Genomic DNA, 23,987 nt, shown 5'->3' with positions numbered 1-23,987 from the left:
CTCCCCAGGATGAAGGAAAACAATGACTGCCTGGGGAGCTCGATGGCAGCTCCAGGGCAACACAGACACCCACATTCTCTAAATCTCCAACCCTTCCGCAATAAGGGCCAATAGTCCACCTTCTTATCCTAAAGAGAAGCCAGCAAATACAAACAACCACCATGTGCACAGAGCTTTTAAACTTCTTCTTGTTGTTTAATTCTTGAAAGTAAATGGAATACTAAGGATCATCAGGCATTTGAAGAAGGTAATCATATGAAAGAGAAAGATCAGGGTAAACAAAAAAGGGCCCAAGAGCAAACAAAGTTCATTAGGAAACAGAAGGGAACTTAAAGCCAAAACAAAAAGCCTCTAATTGGTATCCTGAGAGTTTAGAGAGGATCTTGCATTAAATGGAGGACACTAGGAAAAAGAAACAAAAAAGATAAGCATTTGGAAATTGAAAATATTATTGATGGGATTAAAAAATTCAAAAAAGGTTAAAAGATAGAGCTAAGGAATTTTTTCCTAAGATAGAAAAAATGATAAAGAGATAAATGTGGGGGAAAAATAGACACACGGAATCAAGTCAGGAGGTCCAACACTCAACTAATGGGACTTATAAAAAGAGAAGTAGAGAAGAATTAGAATAAATGAATACTGTATACCAAAAATGAAAGACATAAGTTTCCTGACTGACGAGTCACCTGAAAGAATAGTAAAATGCATGGGGGAAAGACCCACATATGCTCAAAAAACAATAACTACAATGAACAAATTTAAAATGTGGTGGTACATTTCTCCCAAGAAGATATACAGATTGCCAACAAATACATGAAAGGATGCTCACCATCTCAACATCACTAATCATTAGAGAAATGCAAATCAAAACTACAATGAGGTATCACCTCACACCGTCAGAATGGCCATCATCAAAAAATCTACAAACAATAAATGCTAAAGAGGGTGTGGAGAAAAGGGAACCCTCTTGCACTGCTGGAGGGAATGTAAATTGATACAGCCACTATGGAGAACAGTAGGGAGGTTCCTTAAAAAACTAAAAACAGAACTACCATACGACCCAGAAATCCCACTACTGGGCACATACCCTGAGAAAACCATAATTCAAAAAGAGTCATGTACCACAATGTTCACTGCAGCGCTATTTACAATAGGCAGGACATGGAAGCAACCTAAGTGTCCATCGACAGATGAATGGGTAAAGAAGATGTGGCACATGTATATAATGGAATATTACTCATCCATAAAGAAACGAAATTGAGTTATTTGTAGTGAGGTGGATGGACCTGGAGTCTGTCATACAGAGTGAAGTAAGTCAGAAAGAGAAAAACAAATACCGTATGCTAACGCATATATATGGAATCTAAAAAAAACAAAAAAATGGTTCTGAAGAACCTAGGGGCAGGACAGGAATAAAGACACAGACATAGAAAATGGACTTGAGGACACGGGGAGGGGGGAGGGCAACCTGAGATGAAGCGAGAGAGTGGCATTGACATATATACACTACCAAATGTAAAACAGATAGCTAGTGGGAAGCAGTCGCATAGCACAGGGAGATCAGCTCGGTGTTTTGTGACCACATAGAGGGGTGGGATAGGAAAGGTGGGAGGGAGATGCAAGAGGGAGGGGTTATGGGGATATATGTATACATATAGCTGATTCACTTTGTTATACAGCAGCAACTAACACAACAATGTCAAGCAATGATACCTCAATAAAGATGTTAAAAAATAAGTAAATAAAAAATAAAATGTGGTGGTATAAACAGGATTTAGAGAAACTCTGAAAACCATCAAAAAAATTGAAAACAGAAAAAGGAGGACTGTGTGAGCAGGAATGTGTGTAGTGGTAGTGGTGAGGTCATAATCAGTAGTGTGCATATAATTTCTAAATCATGTATATGTATTACTTTGACTAAAAGTTCTTAAAATATATTTTTATAATCACTTTTAGATATCCAGAGTTCTTTAGTGAAAAAGATTAAGTAAAATATAAATTTTACCTGAATCACAAAAAATCATTTTAGAGAACTACTAGTTGAATACATACCTAAGGTATGGGTAAAGGAAATAACCCAAATTTTGATCTGGCAATCCTGACCACATGATGCCAGTCGAAAGAATTGAAGACTTTGTTCTCCACCTAAAAATATAAATTTGTTACAAATAAATACACAAGAATTGTTAAAACATTTAAACCAAACAATTTTCAATTTCTTAACTCAGATCTGTTAATTCTATTCATTTAACCCACATTCACAGGCAATATTAATTATATTAATTAATTTATACCATATAACGAAATGTCGGTTAAAGAATTTCTTTTAAGCAAGGTACTTCAAAGGATTATGACTTTAGCCCCTGAAGTTGCGACAACAAAATACCTTTTTATTTCCCTTCCACTAAGGATATAATTCAATGTTGCAAGGGCCAATATTGAGCCACGAAGCCTAGGGCACCCTCCAACCCAATTTTAGAGTCTATGAGGTTAGCATTGATGGGAAAAATTAGGAAGAAAAGTCAGTTATGAGATGAGTGTTAAATGCTTAATTGCTCCCAACTTAACTTTTTTAGGATATGTTCACTTAAAAACTTAGTCTTAATTCACATGGAATGAGACTGTTTCCCCATTTGATTTAATCAAGACAAAGACTAGAATTACATAAATCCAAAACAACATCAATTCAGTCCAACAGATTTGGTGGAAAATATTACACAAATCAGGGAAAGTAATCAGTTAAATTTGGTGTTACAAAAAAACCGCTAGTTATGCTTACTTAGATACTTTCAGTGTATCATTATCTACCCACTAGATAAGTTCCTAAATATTGTGGGTAATGTAAATATTGGTATCACCAACTCAAGTTTATATGAATTCCACCTAATATCACAGGTCAAAGGAAATTTCAGCACTCATATGCAGTAAGACACAATTAAGAAACCTACTACCCATCTTAAGATTGCACTCCTGGACTTCCCTGGTGGCACAGTGGTTAGGAATCCACCTGCTAATGCAGGGGACACGGGTTCGAGCCCTGGTCCAGGAAAATCCCACATGCCGCGGAGCAACTAAGCCCGTGAGCCACAACTACTGAGCCTGCATGCCACAACTACTGAAGCCTGTGTGCCTAGAGCCCGTGCTCAGCAACAAGAGAAGCTAACACAGTAAGAAGCCCGTGCACTGCAACAAAGAGTAGCCCCCGCTCACCGCAACTAGAGAAAGCTTGTGTGCAGCAACAAAGGCCCAACGTGGCCAAAATAAATAAATTTTAAAAAAAAAAAAAGATTGCATTCCTTCCTGTTTTGTAAATATTTAGTATATGGTATTTAATTTATACACCTGGGTATGTAAAATAAATGCTTCCTATGGACTCCCTCTGTTTTGTTGAAAGCACATATACTTTATTAACATAAAACAAATTAAAATTTCTTTTTCACTGAAAGTTTTTCTAACTGCATGGGACTTCCACATTTCAACAGCATTTTTGTTTTTGTAGCACAGGTTCAGCCAAACAGCATCCTTTCTCAGAGATCTTGATGGATGTAAGCAATTCCTAATAATCATTAAATCTTTTTAAGGCAAAACAGTTTACCCAAAAATGGCTGAGAGTAAAACATTTAAGTACTAGACTCAGTTAAGAGAACTTTTTTTCCTATTGTTTCTAGACTAAATAAGATCCTTAAGTTAATTCAGAAGTTTCTTTCAGTAGTAAGAACTCATCTAGGACAATGTAAAATTATAAAGCTTAAAATATGCCTATCCTTGAGATCCAAATATAATATTTAAAAATAAACTTTTCTTCAGGAAAAATATTTAAATTGTAATAATAATCTAATCCAAACTGTCTTTTCACTTAAAAACTGGAGAGAATTGAACATTCATCCTCCAGTACAAACAGTATTATTTTTCCTTATTTGAGCAAAATGTCACAAAGACAGAAGATTCAATGTCATAAGTATTTACAGATATTAACAAATACCAAATTAAACAATAACAAGTTAAAAATTACATACTTTGTCTTTTAAGAAAATACATAGTTACCACAAATTCCTATAATAATCATTTATTGGTTTATATGCTTTAAAGCATACATTGATCTGTTTCAGGGAATTTACACATAAGGTTAATATCTATTTTAACAGAAATTGAACTAAAGAAAGTACAGAAGGGACATATTAGAAGTATATTGAGAAATATACTCTACAGGCAGGGTAGGGATGTGAGTATTAAACTTATTTTAGAATCTCACCAAATTTTCTGCCTAGTTTAGTGAACCTTTCCAGGACCCATGAGCTGCAACCCCTCTAAAGATAGAACAAGGATGTCCTTAGTTTTACTCTAATATCACTATAAAAATGGTATTTTAATTGAAAATCTTTTTTTCAGGTAACTTAGAATCAAAAAGGAAACCTAAATCTCCCTATGTTTATATAACTCATTAAAGAGTCACTGAGTGCCTGTAAGATTTTGGAGAAGGTCTCACAGAATGGAAGAAATGGTTCTTGTCTGTTACAAGCTGGTCTTCTTAGAATAAAACAGCATAAAACAATATATTAAAAGAATAAATTATCATAAGTAAATTAGGTAGGGAGTTTAATATAAAAATGGGTTCATGAAAAGAAAATCTGTTAATCTGCTATATGATACTAAAAGGCTAAGAAAACAAAAACAAGAAATTTCAGCAAATCAATCTTATTCATCAGTCTGCATTTCAAGGCCTATTATATTCGAAGCACTGTAAATAAAACAGACCCAGGCCCTGCCCTATGGAGCTTACAATCTAACAGGAAAAACACCATTAAACACAATCCATATAAATAACTATATAATTAAAGCCTGTGATACTTCACTAAGTCCTATTTTAAAAGAAAAATAAAGCGTGCAAATAAAGACTGGGAAACTCACCTAAGGTGATTTTTTTTTTTTTTTACCTGAAAGCTAAAGGATGACTAATAGTGAACCAGGTGAAGGGTCCACATGTAAAACCCTTGGAAAAATCTTAAGAGACATTCAAGGAATGAAAGGAGGCCAGTGTGGCAAGAGAATGCATGAAGCCAAGTGTGATTTGGGATGAGGCAGGGAAACAGAATATGAAGGTACGTACAGGCTTTGTGTTTGGGATTTGGTATTTTATCTTACCTTAATCATATTTTAATATGCCATTGATGGTTTTGAAATAGGGGAGTGCCAAAGCCATCCTGCTACTGGACCTGAGCTGTCCAGTAAGGTAGTAACTCGCCACACATGGCTACTGAACAGTTGAAGTGTGACTACTACAAATTGAGATGTGACATAATACGCACACTAGATTTCGAAGACTTCACACCAAAATATAGTAAAACATCTCACTGATATTTTACTATCAATTATTGAAATAATATTTTAGATATATAGGGTAAAATATGTTAAAATTAATTTCACCTACTACTAGAAAATTTTAAATTTGCATACGTAGCTCACATTATATTGCTATGGGCCAGCACTGGTCTGGCAATAAGACTGGAGCAGCCAAAAGCAGAGCTTCATCCTAACACAGAAGATGAAAATAAAAGAAGACAACTTCCCAATTCACTGTATTTATTTAAAACCAAGAGTCTATATTCAGGAGTTTTTGTTTCTTCTTTTTCTGAAAACTAATTGTATTGTCAAATGCTTTATAAATTTATGTTTTGAAAGATTAAATTAGTAAACGGAAAATGAAACCTGTTTCCAATTTTTACACTTCACATTTCTACTTGAATATCAATATACAATATTTCAAAAATCACAGTAAAACCAACGGGGTTAACGCCTCTACATTACCATACTCAAGGAATCCAGATCTACTGCACCAAGTTGAGTCAGCCCCCACATATTTTCCCAAAGATCCTGATTTTCCCTAAAAAATATTTGTGATTTCATTTTGATCAAAAAAGATAAAGGAGAAGGATGATTCCTTGAAAGGAATGAATTAAAAGGGCTTGTTGTTTTACTAATGATGAAGTGAAAATAAGTAAAAGAATGAAAAGTCACATACAAACTGCAAATGGGAATTACTAGTGCTTACAAGAGTAAAATAACTAACCAGAAACTGGCTGTGAAGAAAAATCGCAGCAGGTCATTCCAAGATCATGTGCTTTTTCACTATGCAGACACCTCATTTTATCATCCCACACTGTTAAATCTCCACACGAGGAGCCAGTGACAAAGAAGTTTCCATTAGGAGAAAATGCACAGGCCACCAAGGAGCCATCCTTAACACTAGCACATCTGAAATAAAAGCAAAAGAAAAGGGAATTTTCATTTCAGAGAATCTTTTACTTTACATTACAATCTCTAACAGCAGCTTGATATACTAAAAAGAGGATATCACAGAACTAGAGATAAAAGGCAGTAGATGCCTAGAGAAATAAAATATCATTTATGTGCTTGCTAAAAGTAAGAGGATCTAAACATTATCTTAACGAAACCAAAGTCGACAATATCTTCATACTTTTCCATATGGCAAGTCAGTAGGAACATGTTAAAATCTACAAAGCTTAACAAAAAAAGCAATAACAACCAACAATATCAACTACAGTCACATTTTTTTTTTAAAGATATAACTTTTTGATTGAAAAACATGTTACTGGGGTCAAAAGTACTTTCAACTTTTGTATTAAAATCACCTAGAGGGCTTCCCTGGTGGCGCAGTGGTTGAGAGTCCGCCTGCCGATGCAGGGGACGCGGGTTCGTGCCCTGGTCCGGGAAGATCCCACGTGCCGCGAAGCGGCTGGGCCTGTGAGCCACGGCCGCTGGGCCTGCACGTCCGGAGCCAGTGCTCCGCAACGGGAGAGGCTGCAACAGTGAGAGGCCCGCGTACCGCAAAAAATAAATAAAAACAAAAAATCACCTAGAAACAACAAACAGCAAAATCACCCAGGAACTTTCATCCCATCTTCAAATACCAATTCTTTATGTAAAGAAAATGCTGTGAACAAGTTAAAATTATCTAGGGAAGATTAGGAAGCACTGGCCTAACAATATTATTTTCTCTATTAGGAAAAACTGGTAAAAACCCAACAATTAGTGCAGTGTCCTAGCCAGTGCTTAAATCTACTGCAGTGTACCATTTTTATATCATTAATTACATACATTAGAGAAATAATGCTAGGGAGGCAGAATTTATCACCCAATAAGTGAAAAAGATTCGTTAGCTGACAGCTGTATTTCATTCACACAAAATAACTTAAAGGCATTTCATTCTTCTTGTGCTTTCTCTTTAAACTGTTTATTAACACCACTTAAATCACATCACTTTCTTCAATCCAAAGACCGAAATCTAAATGAGTAACAGTTGTTTACCAGCTACCATTTGTGCTGAGTGATGCTGAGGGGTAGGGAGAAAGGAAGGGACATTAAGCTATTTTAATTGGTAACATTTGAAAGTTTACAGTTTTTAATGTACTTAATGTCACGTTAAAATGGTTAAAATGTTTGATGTTATATATATTTCACCACACTATGAATACATACAAGTGCATAGTTTTAATGTTGGTGAGTTGCAACACAACATTACCAGTGTAAATTAATTGATGTATTTTTATCCAAAAGGAGTTTTTTAAGTGATTTTTTTTTAAAAAGAAATGATAACACAACACCATGCTGATCACAAGGTTCCTTCTTCTGGGCTTGGTCAGCAAGAATCCTAGTCAGGAAAGAGCTGTGTAGGTGAGATTTACCTACATTACTTTATTATTGAGAACACCTGAGCCACGAGTGACAAAAATAAAGCCTAAAATTACTAAATTTTATTCAAAAGACTATTGTGGGGTTTTTTTTTGGCCGAACTCTTACCCAAAAAATCCATGAAAGTCTAACAAGATTAATCTTATTTTACAAAAGAGAGACTGGAAATTTAAAACACTCAGAGCCAAGCAAATCTACTTCAAGAATCATATGTTTTTATGACCTTCAGAAGATAGGTCAAAATACTTTTCCTTGTGATGTCTAAAAATTATCTGCTTCTTAACGTCATCAAAATATTCTGCTTTTTTCTTCTTTTTTTTGTGGACCTGTTAATAGGATTAAAAACGGAAAGCCGTTTAAATATTCCTACCTATATAACTTGTATGACTGTGCATTCCACAAAACAACAGTTCCATCAGCTGCCCCTGATACCAAACAAGTGGAGTCTGGGGAAAACCGGCAAACCCTCACGGGGCTACCACTGGGCTGTTCCAACACTGCCAAAGTCTGTCCGTTTTGAGTATCCCATAACACAGTGGTACCATCTGTTGAACATGAAGCCAAAATATGTCCTGAAGCGGAGAAACAGCAGCAGTGGACAGCGTAGGTGTGAAACTTCAATGGAGAATGTGGCAATTCACTAAAGTCACTCAGGGAGTACAGGCGAATTGTTTTGTCCAAGGAGCAAGTGGCCAAGAGGGAAGAGGACAAGGCACAGCAGTTGACATCATCATCATGATCCGCTAACGTGTGAATTAGTTTCACCATGTTCTTTACTTGAAGTAAAATATCCCGCAATTTTTAGACAGATAAAGGTTACTTCATCCTAGGAATCAAATAAACGCAACTCAAATCAATATAAAAGAGCCAAAATCAATTAACTTGCTCGATGAAAGCTCCTACATTCACATTTTTAAAAGACAATATATTATACCGGGGGTTAGAATAATTTGGAGAGAAATAAAACATTTTAAGACTATAACCTCTGATGACTATCACAATCACCAGTGCTATACCAATACAATTCCGTAACTCCTGAAAAGGAACCTAGTCAAATAACTTCAAACTGATTTGACACTGAACATCCAGAACCTTGGGTATTTATTTCACCTTTGAAGACTTTCCCTTAACTAACTGCTACTCAACACTGCCTCATTCCACATCAGCTAATCTCAGCTTAAAAAGATTTTTCACTACTTAACAAACTCTGCTGCTCCTTCCACAGGACGGAGCCAAGGCTATTGCTCTGCCTTTAAGATGCAGAATTATATAGTTCACTCATAAAAAAGGACCAAAAGGTTTCATTCACAATTTAAGTGGCAGTGTTGAAAGCTATCATGTCATGGTTTGTCATCTTTTCCGACAAAGAATAAAAAGATATAAAAGATTTGAGATGAAGAATCAATGTAATAAATCAAGGAAACCAAAAAGAAAGAGTGGCAAAAAATGGACTTAGCTGGTCTGCACCTAAGAACAAATTTACAAATTTAGAATAAAATCCAAACTCCTCACCAAGACTTACAAAACCCTACATGGTCTGTCTCTTGCTTGCCTACTTCTCAGACCTCAACTCCTTCCACTTTCCCTCACCCTCCCTCTTTCCAGCCTCCCTGGTCAAAAGGATTACACCTAAGATCTTCACAAAGTGGTTTTCTTATGCGTATCCCCTGCTTTTGGGATCTAATTTTACATTTCGATTTCAATTTCAGTGTCCTTCCTCAGAGAGAGTTTCCCAGTCTAAAGTAGCCCCTCTACAGGCTAGCACATCACCCTATTTTAATCCTCAGTGTAGCAATTACCACCCTCTGACATATTTATTACTTGTCTCCCCTCACTAGAAGGTAAGCACAAACCAACAAAGATCGGGTCTGTTTCGCTCATTTCTGTATCCACAACATGTAAAACGTAAAACAGTATCGGCACCTAATGTGGTCAAATAAATATTTGCTGAATTAACATTTTCCCCCAAATCCAGTTCTAGGCTTTAAACATTATATGTGAATATAATACAAAATGATTGGATAACTAAAAATAAAGCTACTAATACTAAAAAAAAAAAAAAGAAAAAAAAAGAAAAAAAATCCGACAGTGGAAAAATGGTGTAGAACGAGGCACTAATCAGCCCTGAAGGGACAGGCGTAACTTTGAATTGTAAAATTCATAATACCTTGTTCTAGTATTATTTACAGAAATCTTTCCAAATAAATGGAGCGAGCCTTTTCCAACATTTATCTTATCCCAAAAGTTCAGCCTCTTTTTTCAAACAAACTTCAATGAAGTCTAAAAAACCAACCAACAAACCACCAAAAACCCTGGTAGATTACCGCCTAAGGTATTGCACTGGAAACAAACGCCATCAGGAGGTGCTTTCTGGGGAACTCCCAAATCCCAACTGTGCAAGTGCACACGGGTAATTTTCCAAACAAACTTCCTCACCCTTGTGGCGCTCGGCTCCCTTTGCAGTTCGAGGCCCTCGAGTCGCAAGGACAGAGACGCAATCAGCTGAACTCTTTGTTTTAAAACGCGCTCTCAAGTCTACCCCTACCTGGTGTGGTAGTCCACTTAAACCTCAGCCTTCAAGCCAAACACTCAATTTCCGGTCATATCCCGAATCAACTCGCCAGTGTGAACACACGCATACCCATCTAATGCAAGGTAAACCCGAAATGTGCCAAGAATCCTCCAACATAAAGCTCGAGACCTACTCCCACCGCGCCCATGCGGGGACCAAGGATTTGCCCAACTGTGAGATCCAACCAGGCCCCAGCGGACCCGCGGCAGGAGCGCGGCCGGCGGGGAGCAGGGCCTTCCGGGGCGCGGGGACCGGCGCTCGGGTTGTGGGGGAGGGATGGAAGCCAGCTGGGGCTTTCACGCCCCGCCGGGAGGCGCCGCCCGGCTCCCAGACCGAGGCCGCAAAACCGTGCATCGCTCTGGTCAAGGTCTCAGCAGGTCCCTGTCGCGCGCTTAGAACCTGACGCCGAGAAACAGAGGGTTTAGACACCTCGAGCGGGGAAGTTCGGCGGGCTGACCCCAGTCAAGGTCCCCCACCTGCCTCCGCCGCTGTTAAACTGGCCCATGGGCACTGCCCCTTTCACCTCGAAGACCCACGACGGCGGGGATCATTGCTCAGACGCCGGCGAGTGGCGGGCACGTAACGCGCAGGTGAGGCGGGCGGAGCCGACGCCGGCGGACGTCCTAAAGCGAAAGGAAAGCCCCGCCCCCCCGGGAGGCGGCCTGCGCCGCGGCGCATGCGCGCCCTTTCGCTTTCCAATGAAGAGGTTACTAAAACCTAGCTCTAGGATAAAAATGAGTCGGGATTTCCTTTAGTTGAAATTTTTTTCTGGTTGCTGAAGCTGAGGTCTCAAGGTCTAGCGAGTGCCTGAAATGTGATTTTATGCCCCCTTTAACTCTCCAGTTACGACAGCTGGAAGTTTTTGAGCCTCCTTCCTCTGCTGTATTTCTTTATCCTGCTCTGTCTATTCTGTGACCTCCCTGATTGGTCTTTTCTGTTTCGGCCAGCTCTGACCTCAGTGGTTCATGACTTACGCCATCGCCTTTGTGCTCAGGTTACCCAAATCTGTCTTTCCAGGGCAGGCTGCTGGAAAGGATATACTGCTATCACCTGAACCCGATGTGCATTTCTTATAGCGTTTCCGAGCGCCTCCTAAACTCACGTGGAGCTTACACCGTGGTTTCCACGTGTAATTGATTACGAACTGGTTTTGCCAGTCCCTTTTGAGATTAAAAAATTGACCAGAAAAAAGTTCCTCGGCGTGCTAACACTTACGAACTAAGTGCACGTCACAGTATTGAACCATGTTCAGATTAAAATCAAAGGTACAAAGAGTTTTCTTCAGCGAGGAAACATTTAAAAATTACAAACCTGAGGAAACCAAAGTCACATATTTGAAGAGTAATAACCTAAAATACTCAAATTTAAACATGAAATTGAGATTCGCTGAAGATTTGTAATGAAAAAGACAAAGGGGAAAGAGGAGATCAAAATTCATGATTTTGAGATGTTCCTATGATTTTTAAATTGATTAACGAGTGCATTATGACTGACACTTTGAAACCTGATTACAGGCCAAAGTACTGCCAAAACAGTATTTTTCTAAAAGTAACTTTTTGATTGTATAAATAATAGAGCTCTCTCTAGGAAATATAGAAACTATAAATAAGAAAAACAACTAATAATCACACCACTCAAAAATAAGCCACTCAGATACATTTACTTTCAGTCTTTCATGAATAATAATATCAATAATTTTACAAAAGGACCTGCTAACTACCTTTTTCAACTTAAACTTGTATCCTGAGCATTTTCCACGTCTAAAATTTCTCAGTAGTGTAATTACTGTTTCCGCCTAATGGTCCACAGCCCCAGAAACATACCATAATTTACTTAACATTTTCCCAGTTGTTTCTATATTTTTGTGCTTATTATAGATAATACTGGATTCAATGACATTGTACATAAATATTTACTTTAATGAAATTTGCTAAGGAAATTGTTAGAAATGGAATTACTGGGCATAAGGGTGTAAATAGTCTTAATAAATATTGCCATATTGCTTTTCAGAGAGGCTGTATGGTTTCACCTCTCAGCAACATATGGTGGTGCCTGTCTCTCCACATTCTTGACAGACTTGAGTAATTTTTTTTAAATTTTCACTAATTTGATGGGTAAGATTTGTTATAATATTCTTCAAGTAGAATATGTAAAAGAAACCCCTGACTACACAGGCCAGTAATTTAGCATGGAGATCTCAAGCTCAGTATGGTCAGTTTTGCAGGACAGGCAGTTTCAAAGTGGGAAGCTTTATTGTAGCTGGTCTCTGGTCTGTGAATTTGCAATTTGGGAGATGTTAATTAAAATATCTTGGCAATATATTAGAGAAACATTTTAAGAATTTATGGAGATCTTTGATCACATGAGTGAACTGGTTATCCTACTACATAGGACAGAGTGTCAAATAATTGGAACTTGGAACATTAAAGATTTGAACACTTTATATATTTTTTGCTCTAATTATGTAACTGTGGTCAATAATCCTGTTTTATCATTAATTTCTAGTTTTGTTCCTTGTAATAATGCTTCTTGGGGAATATAGAAAACGATTTTAAGTGGTATATTTAAAGGAAAACTAACTTTTCAGTTAAATAATAAGCAATACATGCTCTCCAAATACAATCCAGTGGGAACAGAATAGGTGTGAATCAGTTAGTGAGTCAATGATTATTCCAATGTTCAGTTGAGAGTAACCAAGAGCTCAAAGGAGAGAGAGATGATAGGCACTGAAGTAATTAGAAAAGGTGGGTGTAGGGGTGAGCTTGGGAAATACCCAGTTTCACAGTAAATACTCAGGAATGCATTTGGGTTGTTCTGCTTTGCAGGCAAATAAGGCCAGAGTTTCCAGAACCATCAGGCAAGGTAGAGTACAAGATGTAAAAAACTCCCTGGAGGTGTTCAGTTTGCAAAAAATGTATCAAGCTCAATATATATAATACATGCATTTGTGTGTAGTGTATATTAAACTTCAAAAAAAGTTTCTAAAAATATCCATGAGAAAGGCCCAGGGATTCTCTCATACTGATGCAATCATTCACTTTCCACACCTGGTATTATCTGCAGCGCTACCTCCCAGCAGAGAAGAAGCTGTAACTGGGTGCAGGCTGTGTTATCTTCTGCATTATGGAATAGTCTCCGAATTCCCCTTATCCTTTGCCATTAAATAAACTTTACACCCTCTAACTGGCCATGTTTCCATTAATCCACCCATAGTCCTGGATGCCAGCCAAGTAATAAGAGTTCGATAGAGTTCTTTAAGTTGGTGTTTCATACAGATAGAAGAAAGACCCAGGGGCTGCCAAATGAGGATGAGGAAGGCTCACACTGGGCACAGTGAGAGCTGCCTGATAGAAAACATACATGTAGCTAAAAATAAGCAGACAAGAAAGAAATGTGATGGCATTTGGTATCTGTACATGCTAAAGAAATTTTGCAGTTCCAACTATGCCTTTTCTTCCTCTTTGGTACAAGAAACATTCTTCTTGTTTATGGATTTTTATGGACTTTTATTTCCTATAATTAAAATTTTTCTTTTCTTATTTCTTCTGTCTCATCTTCTCAAATTCTTTATTTTCCAGTATCTTGTTACTAATGCTCCACAAGAGAATTCAAGATTTAAAATACAGTTTTGAAAAAGAAACCCACATTTTTACTTTCAGATTCCTTGTTTTTTATAAGAATATAATAGACATTGTATAATCAAATTCACTTGATAATAGCCCAACTTACAGAATTATTATTAATTCAATCTCTTTGTCATAGGTCTATTTAGATATTCTCTTTCTTCTTGAGTCAGTTGCAGTACTTTGTATCTTATAGGAATTTGTCATTATCATCCAAGTTATCTACTTGGTCCATAGTATTCACTTAAAGTCCGTTTTTGTTTCTACAATGTCCCCTCTTTCATTCCTGACTTTAGTAATTAGTCTTCCCTCTTTTTTCTCAGTTGGTTCAGCTAAAGCTTTGTCAATTTTGTTGATCTTTTCAAAGAACCAATTTTTGATTTAATTAATTTTTTCTATTCTTTTTATTAATTTCTGCTCTAATTATTATTTCCTTCCTCCTGCTTGTTAATGCTTCGTTTGGTCTTCTTTTTCTATTGGAAGGTTAGCTTACTGATTTATGATTTTTTTTCCATATAGGATTTACAACTATAAATATCCCTCTAACCACTGCGTTGGCTGAAGCCCTGTAATTCTTTGTATTAATAAAATCTACCGATCTTTTTTAGGTCGATCACAATTTGGGTCTCAATAATAGCATAAAGCATTGTCCACACAAATCCATATCAGCCCAAAGTTTCACTGGGTCAAAATGCACTCCAGCCCCTCCACTTTCTTATTGGTTGTGTGTTTTTCATCATGAGGTTTCTCAAAAGCAGTGTCTCCCCTTTGAACCTAAGGTAAAATATATTAGCAGTCTTTCCTGACCATGACACATTACTACAGTTCAATCTACTTACTTTGCCAAGACCCTCTTCAATTGTGCATTTTAGTTCTTTTCCAGGACCATTTCATAAGTGATGGGATACAGAGAGGTAAGATATTATGCCCTACAGGGCCTATTTTTTTCCTTCTAATCCAATGGTTTAATAGCCAGTCTGCATCAGGATAGCCTAGGATATGAGGCAATTACAATGAACCCTAATATCTTAGTGACTTAAAATAAGGTTTATTTCTTGTTTATGCTATGTGTCCATTGGGAATTATGTTCAACATAGTTAATCAGAGACCTGGGCTAACAGAACATGAGTCATTTTGAGCATTAATAGTAGCTGTGCCAGAGGGAGAGGAGAGAAAGTAAATACTTGGCCAACAAGATGCACATGATAATTATATTCACATCTCTTTGGCCAGAACTAGCTTGTCAAATGGCCTCACTCAACCACAAGGAGTATAGGAAATACAATTCCATCATGTGCCCAGGAAGATAAGTCTTTGATTTTATGGTATTAATGACTATACCAGATGATAGGTACTCTCCTCTTAGAAAGGAAATGAGATCAAAGTTAGAGACCAGAGGAAAGCAATCTGCAGACTTACAAAGAAGTTTTACTTTGTACCAGATAATCCCTTCTTTTTGACCTATTTAGTTCACCTGGGACGTCTTAGGTCTTTTATTACAGACATGAGCCTCTTTAACACGTCCCAGGAAGCAGCTGTATGCTATCAGAACATTACTAGGCTTCAAGATATGATTATAAAGTAATATGACCTCATATTTCATGAAATATAATCCAACATATACGTGCAATAAGAGCTATCCTTTTCAAGGCAATCATTTGGAAAATTCAAACATTTATGCCAGCATAGCTGCTACCTAAAAGATATTTAGAACCTGGATTTTGGCATTGCTTTCAGAGAGTATAGCTCATTCTTTTGAGTAACTTCCTTGATGGGAAGGCTTTATTGACAAAGTTTTACTGAGTGCCATTAATATGTCAGACATTATACTAGATACTGGGTGTTTAAAAAATGTGTAAGACACAATCTCTTGAGAAGCTGTGTCAGGTGAGAGTGGGAGATACACAGCCCATAACAGCAATACCCTTAGTTATGGGAGAATATGAATTCTAGCTGCTCACAGGAAATTTGAGTGGAGGACTAAGAAAGCCAGTTAAATCCATATATAATGGACAGTTATCTCTTGTCATAAAATAAGAGCATGTCGATAAACACATGACTCATGAAATGTGCAGAATTCCAATCAGATAGCTAGAAATAATTTTAAATAGGCAGAACTGGAAAATGTGATAATCAAGGAAGCTGAGATATTTCATTTTCTCAGGAACAAAAAATGGGGATAAGCATCATGGAACAGAGAAAAAGGGGAGTTTGAGGGGTAAAATATGCTGTTTTGTATGTATTGTCCAGGAAAGAACCCCAGAAGTTGTCAGATAGAGACTGCATTTTGGTTTGCTGTGTTGTGGAGAAGGGCTGATTCGCCTGCCCTTACCATGCCTGGATAAAACACTCCCAAGCATATCTCATTCTCATTGTGTTGAGTCTATATGCTCACCTAGTATATTTCAGATAATTCAGTCTCTTTCTTAGATATCACGATACTGGAAACCTGGACATGGTACTTTAGCTAGTTGAATGGAATCTTTCCCATCATAATTTAGTTGATGTGATAATGGCTCTGATAGTAACAAAATTCTATAGGAGTAAAAAGTAACTGCCACCTGGGGGTGGAGGGTGGGAAGGAGAATAGAGGAAGGCACAAATAATAGCATTTAGCAGGTGGTGGGTGGGTATACATTGTGTTCTGGAGTTATTTTGTGGGATGAGTAGCTAATGCAGGGAAGAGAGGATGGGGTTATGATAGGACAAAAGACTAAGATTAGGCCGAGGCTAAGTCTGAAGAGCCTTTAATGCTACACAAATACCTTTTTAGCAAGGGACTAACAGAATCAGATCTGGGTTCAAGATGGCAGAGTGGTGGACAAAAGGAGGATGACTAGACTGATTTCAAAACTTATTACAACAATGGAAAAAAACATTGGGAAAGACGAGAGAGCCTAGAAATAAATCCTCGCAAATATGGTCAAATGATTTTCAACAAGGGTGTTGAGACCACGAAATGGAGAAAGGAGTTTTTTCAACAAATGGTATGGCAAAAACTGGATATCCACAAGCAAAATAATGAAGCTGGACATTTACTTTATACCATGTACAAAAATTAAGTCAAAATGGATCGAAAACCTAACTGTAAGAGCTAAAACTATTAGAAGAAAACATAGGGGGAATGATTTATGACTTGGATTTGAAATGATTTCTTGCATAGGACACCAAAAACAGAGAAAAGAAAAAAACAGACAAATTGGACTACATCAAAATTAAAAATTTCTGTGCATCAAAGGATATAATCAATCAACAAAGTGAAAAGGCACCCCATGGAATGGAAGAAACTGTTTGTTAATCATATATCTGATAAGGGTTGTTAATATTTAGAATATATTAAAAAAAACTCCTGTAACTCAACAACAACAAACAACTTGATTTTAAAATGGGCAAAGGACTTGAACAGACACTTCTCCAAAGAAGATGTGCAAAAGAGCAACAAGCAAGTGAAAAGATACTTATCACTAACCATCAGGGAAATGCAAATCAAAACCACAGTGAGATACCACATCACACCTGTTAGGATGGCTACTATCAAAAAATAAACAACAAAACAAGTGTTGACAAAGACGTGGAGAAATTGGAAACTTGTGTACTGTTGGAGGGAATGTAAAATGGTACAGCTGCTGTGGAAATCATTATGGTAGTTCCTTAAAAACTAAAACATAGAATTACCATCTGATCCAGCAATTCCATTTCTGGGTATAAACCCAAAAGAACTGAAAGCAGAGTCTTGAAGAGATATTTGTACACCCATGTTCATAGCAGCATTATTCACAATAGCTATAGAATGGAAGCAACCCAAATGTCCATCAACAGATGAATACATAAACAAAATGTGGTCTATACATATACAATGATATTATTATTCAGCCTTAAAAAGAAAGGAAATTCTGATACATGGTACAACATGGATGAATCTTGAAGACATGTTAAGTGAAATAAGTCAGATACAAAAAGACAAAAAGTAGAATGGTGGTTGCCAGGGGCTGGGGGAAGGAGGAGTTACTGTGTAATGGATAGAGTCTCAGTTCTGGAATGGATAGTGGTGATAGATGTGCAAAAATATGGATCTACTGAACACCACTGAACTGTACACTTAAAAATGATTAAGATGGCAAATTTTATGTCATGTATATTTAACCACAATTTTTTTAAAAAGGGAGGATGGCTAGAGAGAGAGAGGCATGGACATATATACACTACAAAACATAAGGTAGATAGCTAGTGGGAAGCAGCCGCATAGCACAGGGATATCAGCTCAGTGCTTTGTGACCGCCTGGAGGGATGGGATAGGGAGGGTGGGAGGGAGGGAGACGCAAGAGGGAAGAGATATGGGAACATATGTATATGTATAACTGATTCACTTTGTTATAAAGCAGAAACTAACACACCATTGTAAAGCAATTATACCCCAATAAAGATGTTAAAAAAAAATAAAATAAAAAAGGGAGGATGGCTAGAAAAAATGAGATACTGGTACTTAGTAAATGATGAGGCCTAAACTAGTATAGTGGCAGAGGGAATGGAAAATTGGAGATAAATGTACACCATAGGAATTTTAGAGAAAGATTCTTCAGGATGTCATGGAGGGATGGGTAAAGTGAGAAGTCCAAAGGAATTCTGAGGTTTCCTACCATGGGTGGCTAGATGTATGTTGATTCTGTTAACCGTGGTATGGAATACAGGGGAAAGAGCAAGTGTGAAAAGTAGGAAGACAATGAGATCATTTTTAGATTGTTGAGGTTGTGTTATCTGTGTCATGTCCTAAGATAGAGTTTGAGGTCAGAAGAAGAATATAGTGTGTATTTATTGATACAGGAATCATCAATGATAAGTAAGCCTGAGGTTTTCCAACTTCTAGGCAGACTCTGAATGTTATAACTAGGGGTTTTATGCTATTTTTAATGACCCAAATAGTCTCAAATGAATGGCACGTGTGCCTGTAATTATGGTGTACAAGGTATTATTTTTTTTAAATGCCACTGCTTTGTAAATAAAACTCTTCAAGCATTGTGACATGGAAATAAAAACAACAATAACAGTTGTACATAATAGTGAAAAGATTGGCAACCACTACAGAGGCAATACTTGAATCTATATGAAGATGAGTAAGGAATATAACTTTTATTCCAAGTTTACTTAAGACATCAATCTGTTATATTCAAACCTGGGTTACCCCACATTATAAAATCAAGTTCCTTTCCACTTGTCTTTCATATAATATGACTCTTAACTTACCTTGAGGATTTAGACATATTTTATGCCATCATAGCACCAGTCCCATAATGAAAAACATCAACACCAAAGGATGAACTGCAATGAAAATCCTCTACCTGTGGAGGATACTGCATCGCATGCTGTAAAGTGCTGAGTTAATCAAAATAATGGGTAAGATAATAAAATTAAGACTGGAGCACCTCCAGATACTAAATCTTTAGCCAGGGTAATTGTAAGGCCAGCTTCATTTCTTACTCTTATTTCAGGAATTAGTCTTGTGTTGTAGTCTAATGTCTAAAAACATTTGTTTTATATACTTTGTTCAGTTGCCTGATTGCTTACAGCAGGAGGCTAAAGATAATTCCAGTTCCTTCCTCATGTACAGAAGTGAACTTAGTGTTCAATATTCTTTTCAGATTTTGATTCCATAGCAGTGTAACTATTTCTAAATAAACTAGAATACATTCATCTCTTAAAAATTACCATCTTGTTATTATTCCATAACACTACCAATGCTCAAATTAGTTGTGGAATATTTTGGTGAGAAAATGCATTCAAATAATGTTCAAAGTAATCAAGAAAATCAGTCTTATGTTCTGAGGAATTTTATTTGAAGGCCAAAGACCTTACCAACTGAAGCTTACTAAGTTTGCTGCCAATGCGTAGATTACTCGACCTTTTTGGTATTGGTTTTGTCATCTGTAAAATGGGCTACATCCTGGCCTATATGAATGGGGCCCTCTGGAATTGTACAGCATGTAGCCTGAATTGCTGCAAAGCAGTAGCCCAGGCTATAGTAAGATGCTTTCATCTGAAACAAAATATTCAAATCAAAATTGCTTATGCAATAAATTATCTCATCTAGCAAAATGTTCAGAGGTAGTGTGGCTCTAAGATTAATTTGATGGCTCATGTCATCAAGAACCCAAGTCCTTTCCATCTCCCTCACTTCCCCCATTTTCAGCATTACTGTTGTCATCTCTCAGGTTTGTCTCTGCATAGCTGAATGATGGTTGCAGTAGCTCCAAGCATCATGGCCTCCTATAACCATCTCCAAAGACCAAAAGGGACAGAAATTCTCCTCTGAACAATTCCCCAGAAGACTTCTCACATATGTCACTGCCCAGGATTATATCACATGCTCATTCTTTAAGCAATCACTTTCAACAGGAATGGAATTACCATGATTGGCTTACTAATTAAAAGATTTATCCTCCTGGGGCTAAAAAAGTGCCCACTTTCCCATGATGTTTACAGCCAACCAACATCTACAGAGTGGATGGAAGGAAGAAGACAAGACAGCCAGCTACTGAATAGGCAATTAAAGTGTCTTCCACATGAAAAATACCTATACAATAAAAAGCTATTTAACTTAAGTGAAATAATAGATGTGAAAGTAATCCACAACTCAATTATTATGTAAATGTTATGCCTTAACCTTTAAATGGCATCATTCAGTATATTCACCAGTTATATTTACCAGCTAAATTTACCATACTTGGTTTGTGACTTTTTAAATGTTAAAAAAAGCACACTTTTTTGCAGAGATATTATGATCTATAGATAAGGAAGATGACAAAGATGTTAGTCTTTCCAAATTCTACCAACCAGAGAAAAAAAGCACTGTTAATGTTTTATACATCCCTGCAGGAAAAAAGCACTAACATTTTAGTATATGCATCCCAGCAAAGTTTGCCCCATGCTAAGTGCATTAAATATATTTTAACAGAATTACTATACATACTATACTATAACCAGCCATTTCACTTAATTTACCAATATTAATATAGATTTTCATGATAATTTTTAATGGCTGAATAGAATCAGCCTTTGTTTTTAAACAGTCACTTCTATATTCAAAAGAATTGAGATTTGCTATAATGAGGATATTCAGAAAAGCAATTTTGAAGAAGAGCTGTAAATGTAATTGAAGAATTGGAGGAATCACAGATGAGACCATACCTTTCAAGGCCTTCCACTCTCTCCATACAAACCTGCCATGTAAATGTCTTGTTAGCCTTTGGTGATGTAATGACCTTGCTGAGCTTTCCTTTCATCTCAGCACAAGGTTTATTCTCAACTGGCTATAAGCCTTAGGTCTCTTTCATTCACTACTGAATCCCTCTTCAAGATTCAACCACATTCTTTGGTAACCATTACCATGATTATTAGGGCTATTTTAAAATTTTTATTTATTTATTTAACAAACTTATTTTTGGCTGTGTTGGGTCTTCGTTGCTGCATGGGGGCTTTCTCTGGTTGTGGCGAGTGGGGGCTACTCTTCACTGGGGCGCGTGGGCCTCTCACTGTGGTGGCTTCTCTTGTTGCAGAGCATGGGCTCTGGGCATGCTAGCTTCAGTAGTTGTGGCACACGGGCTCAGTAGTTGTGGCTCGCGGGCTCTAGAGAGCAGGCATAGTAGTTGTGGTGCACGGGTCCAGTTGTTCCGCGGCATGTGGGATCCTCCCAGAGCAGGGCTTGAACCCATGTCCCTTGCATGGGCAGGCGGATTCTCAACCACTGCACCAGCCGGGAAGTCCCAGGGCTATTTTTTATTAAAGGACATGGTAAGGAGTTTGTTCAGGGAGAATAAGGGCACTCTTAGAAGTCCAGCTTGATACTTAAATTTTTTTTTTTAATTTCAAGAATGAACTACATACCACTTATAGCATACCTCACAATGCTTTTATTTAGTCATCCAAGTGAGAACAACCCAAATGATCTTCATGTGTTTGGTCAGGGTAGAGATAGAACAAATAAATCTCAGATATTAATTTTGCTACGGTGCAAAATTCTCTTCCAGTGAAGGTCCAGAAGATCCAAATTATCTTTTCCTTTAACCCTGCCTTTAGCCAACTTGTTACCCATCACACTTCCAAGCACTGCTTTTGCTACAGTAACTCATAAGTCTATATAAGCTCCAACAATACCCAAGAACTCTCAATATTTTCTACTCACCTCCATTTACCTGAGCTTTTGCCTGCTCATCTCCTGAATGTTCCGTCTCCTGAATATCATTGGCTGAATATAAAATTTGGGGCAGTTTTATAGTCCCTAAAAAGCAGATAGGGTTAGATATGATGTCTACATAAAACAAAAACTATAAAAAGAATCAAAGTTGAAGCTGCTAAAAAGATTGGAGAAATTGCTCGATATCCCTCAAAACATGGTATTCGAATTCAAAATCTGTAATAAATTGTTAGTGAAAATTAATCCAAACAAATATTGAATACTGGTTGAGAAGTAGGGGGAAGAATCCTCTTCCACTGCTAGTAGGAGTGTAAACTGGTGTAGTCATCTGGAGGGTAGTATGGCAATAGCGTGGAAAGTTAGTGTGCACATACCTAACAACTTGGGGATTCTCCCCTACATATAGATCCTAGAGAAACTCTTACCACAGTCTGTTAGTTATCTATTGCTATGTAACAAATTACTCAAAACTGAGTGGCTTAAAACAACGATAAACATTTATTATTCCACAGTTTCTATGGGTCAAGAATTCAGGAGTGTCTCTTGTAAAGTTGCAGTCCAGATGTTGGCCGGGGCTCCTGTCATCTGTTTAACTTCAGCTGAAGGATCCACTTCTAAGATGCTGCTGTCACATGACATGCACGTTGGTGCTAGCTGTTGGCTGTCCCATGGGGCTGCTACAGTGTCCTCAAGAACACTGTTGGCTTTACCAGGAGCCAGTGATCCAAGAGAACAAGGTGGAAATAGCAATGTATTTATTACCTAGTCTGGGAATTCACACATCACTGCCACATTATGTTGGTCACACAGGCGAAACCCGATACAATGTGGGAAGGGATTACACAGGGGCATGAATCATGTGGGACCATCTAGGAAACAGGCTTGCATACGCAGGTCCATAGAAGACATGTATGACAACATTCACCGCAGTATTATTTGCAGTGACAAGGAGTTGCAGGCAACTTAGGTTTTCATTCTGAGAGAAGTTTGAAAGTAAAATGTGGTATACGCCTGTGATGGAATACCTTGTAGCAATCAAAAGTAATGAACCAGATTTATGTATTCCTTTTTCAACTCAAAAGAAACAAAAATAGACATGTATAGCATAATGCAACTGATACAAGTTTGAAAAACACTGTATATATATATATTTTTTTTTCCCACACCATATATTTTTAAAGATGTATGTGTTGCTAAATATATATATAAAAGGTTGACTGGAAAGACATATGTGGTTGTATGTGGGGGGGGAAAGGGCATTGAAGAGGAGCTGAAGGAAGAAGTAAGAAAATGAAAGAAAAGGGGCTTTGCAACAACAATGTGAAGAGTGTGTCATGAATTGAGGAGAGGAATTATCTTAATTCTGTGTAGTTGAGGTTTAAAAAAAATTTTTTTTTTTTAGGCAGAGTTGTAATGTGGTCCAAGCAGGCCTCCTAAGAGATCTAACTGAGGCAAAATTCCTAGTAGATAAGGTTCTACTAGTTTCTCTGTGTTGTATTTTTTATGAGTCATATTCCTGTGGAAGGAAAATTTCAATTGTCTTAGAATACCTCTCTTATCTCCTTGTTGGAATGAAATTCTTTTAACAGAACACAAACTTCTTTTGTTTCTCAAATGCAAATAATCTTGAGAGAGGTAGCCCACAAATACAATTTATAAAAAGGAGTAAATCATTGATATCAGATCTCCTTGTTAAGGATGTGTTTCATAGGAGCCTAAATGAACAGGATTTTAAATTTCTTGAACGGGTATGGGGGTAGAGGGGATAGAAAAGAGAAGGAGCACAGAGCGGGTGCAGTAAGGTACCAAAGACAGATCAGCTCCCTCATGATTTTGATTAAAACTAGTGTTTTTAACAAATTTCATTTTGGGGTTGAAATAAGAAAAAGAGATT

General features: G+C 37.2%; 1 protein-coding gene across 6 annotated transcripts in view; it reads right to left on the bottom strand.

The window, feature by feature from the left end:
- Nucleotides 1-10,897, bottom strand: part of WDSUB1 (WD repeat, sterile alpha motif and U-box domain containing 1) — an 83,257-nt gene extending 72,360 nt beyond the window's left edge. For 2 of the 6 annotated variants that reach the window (XR_011246545.1, XM_060016736.1), the window contains exons 1-4: nt 10,759-10,897; nt 8,081-8,536; nt 6,068-6,252; nt 2,053-2,145 (exon numbers count right to left, since the gene is read on the bottom strand). Coding sequence is in view for 5 of the 6 variants with exons in the window: in XM_060016736.1 (XP_059872719.1) it covers nt 2,053-2,145; nt 6,068-6,252; nt 8,081-8,478 (676 nt within the window). In the remaining variant the exon portion in view is untranslated. The other 4 variants (XM_060016735.1, XM_060016738.1, XM_060016737.1 and 1 more) reach the window with 4 other exon arrangements.
- Between the last annotated feature and the right edge of the window lie 13,090 nt (nt 10,898-23,987).

This window comes from Delphinus delphis, chromosome 7, assembly GCF_949987515.2.
Source record: "Delphinus delphis chromosome 7, mDelDel1.2, whole genome shotgun sequence".
In the NCBI taxonomy this organism is placed as follows: Eukaryota; Metazoa; Chordata; class Mammalia; order Artiodactyla; family Delphinidae; genus Delphinus; species Delphinus delphis.
This window is presented reverse-complemented; position numbering and strand designations above follow the sequence as displayed.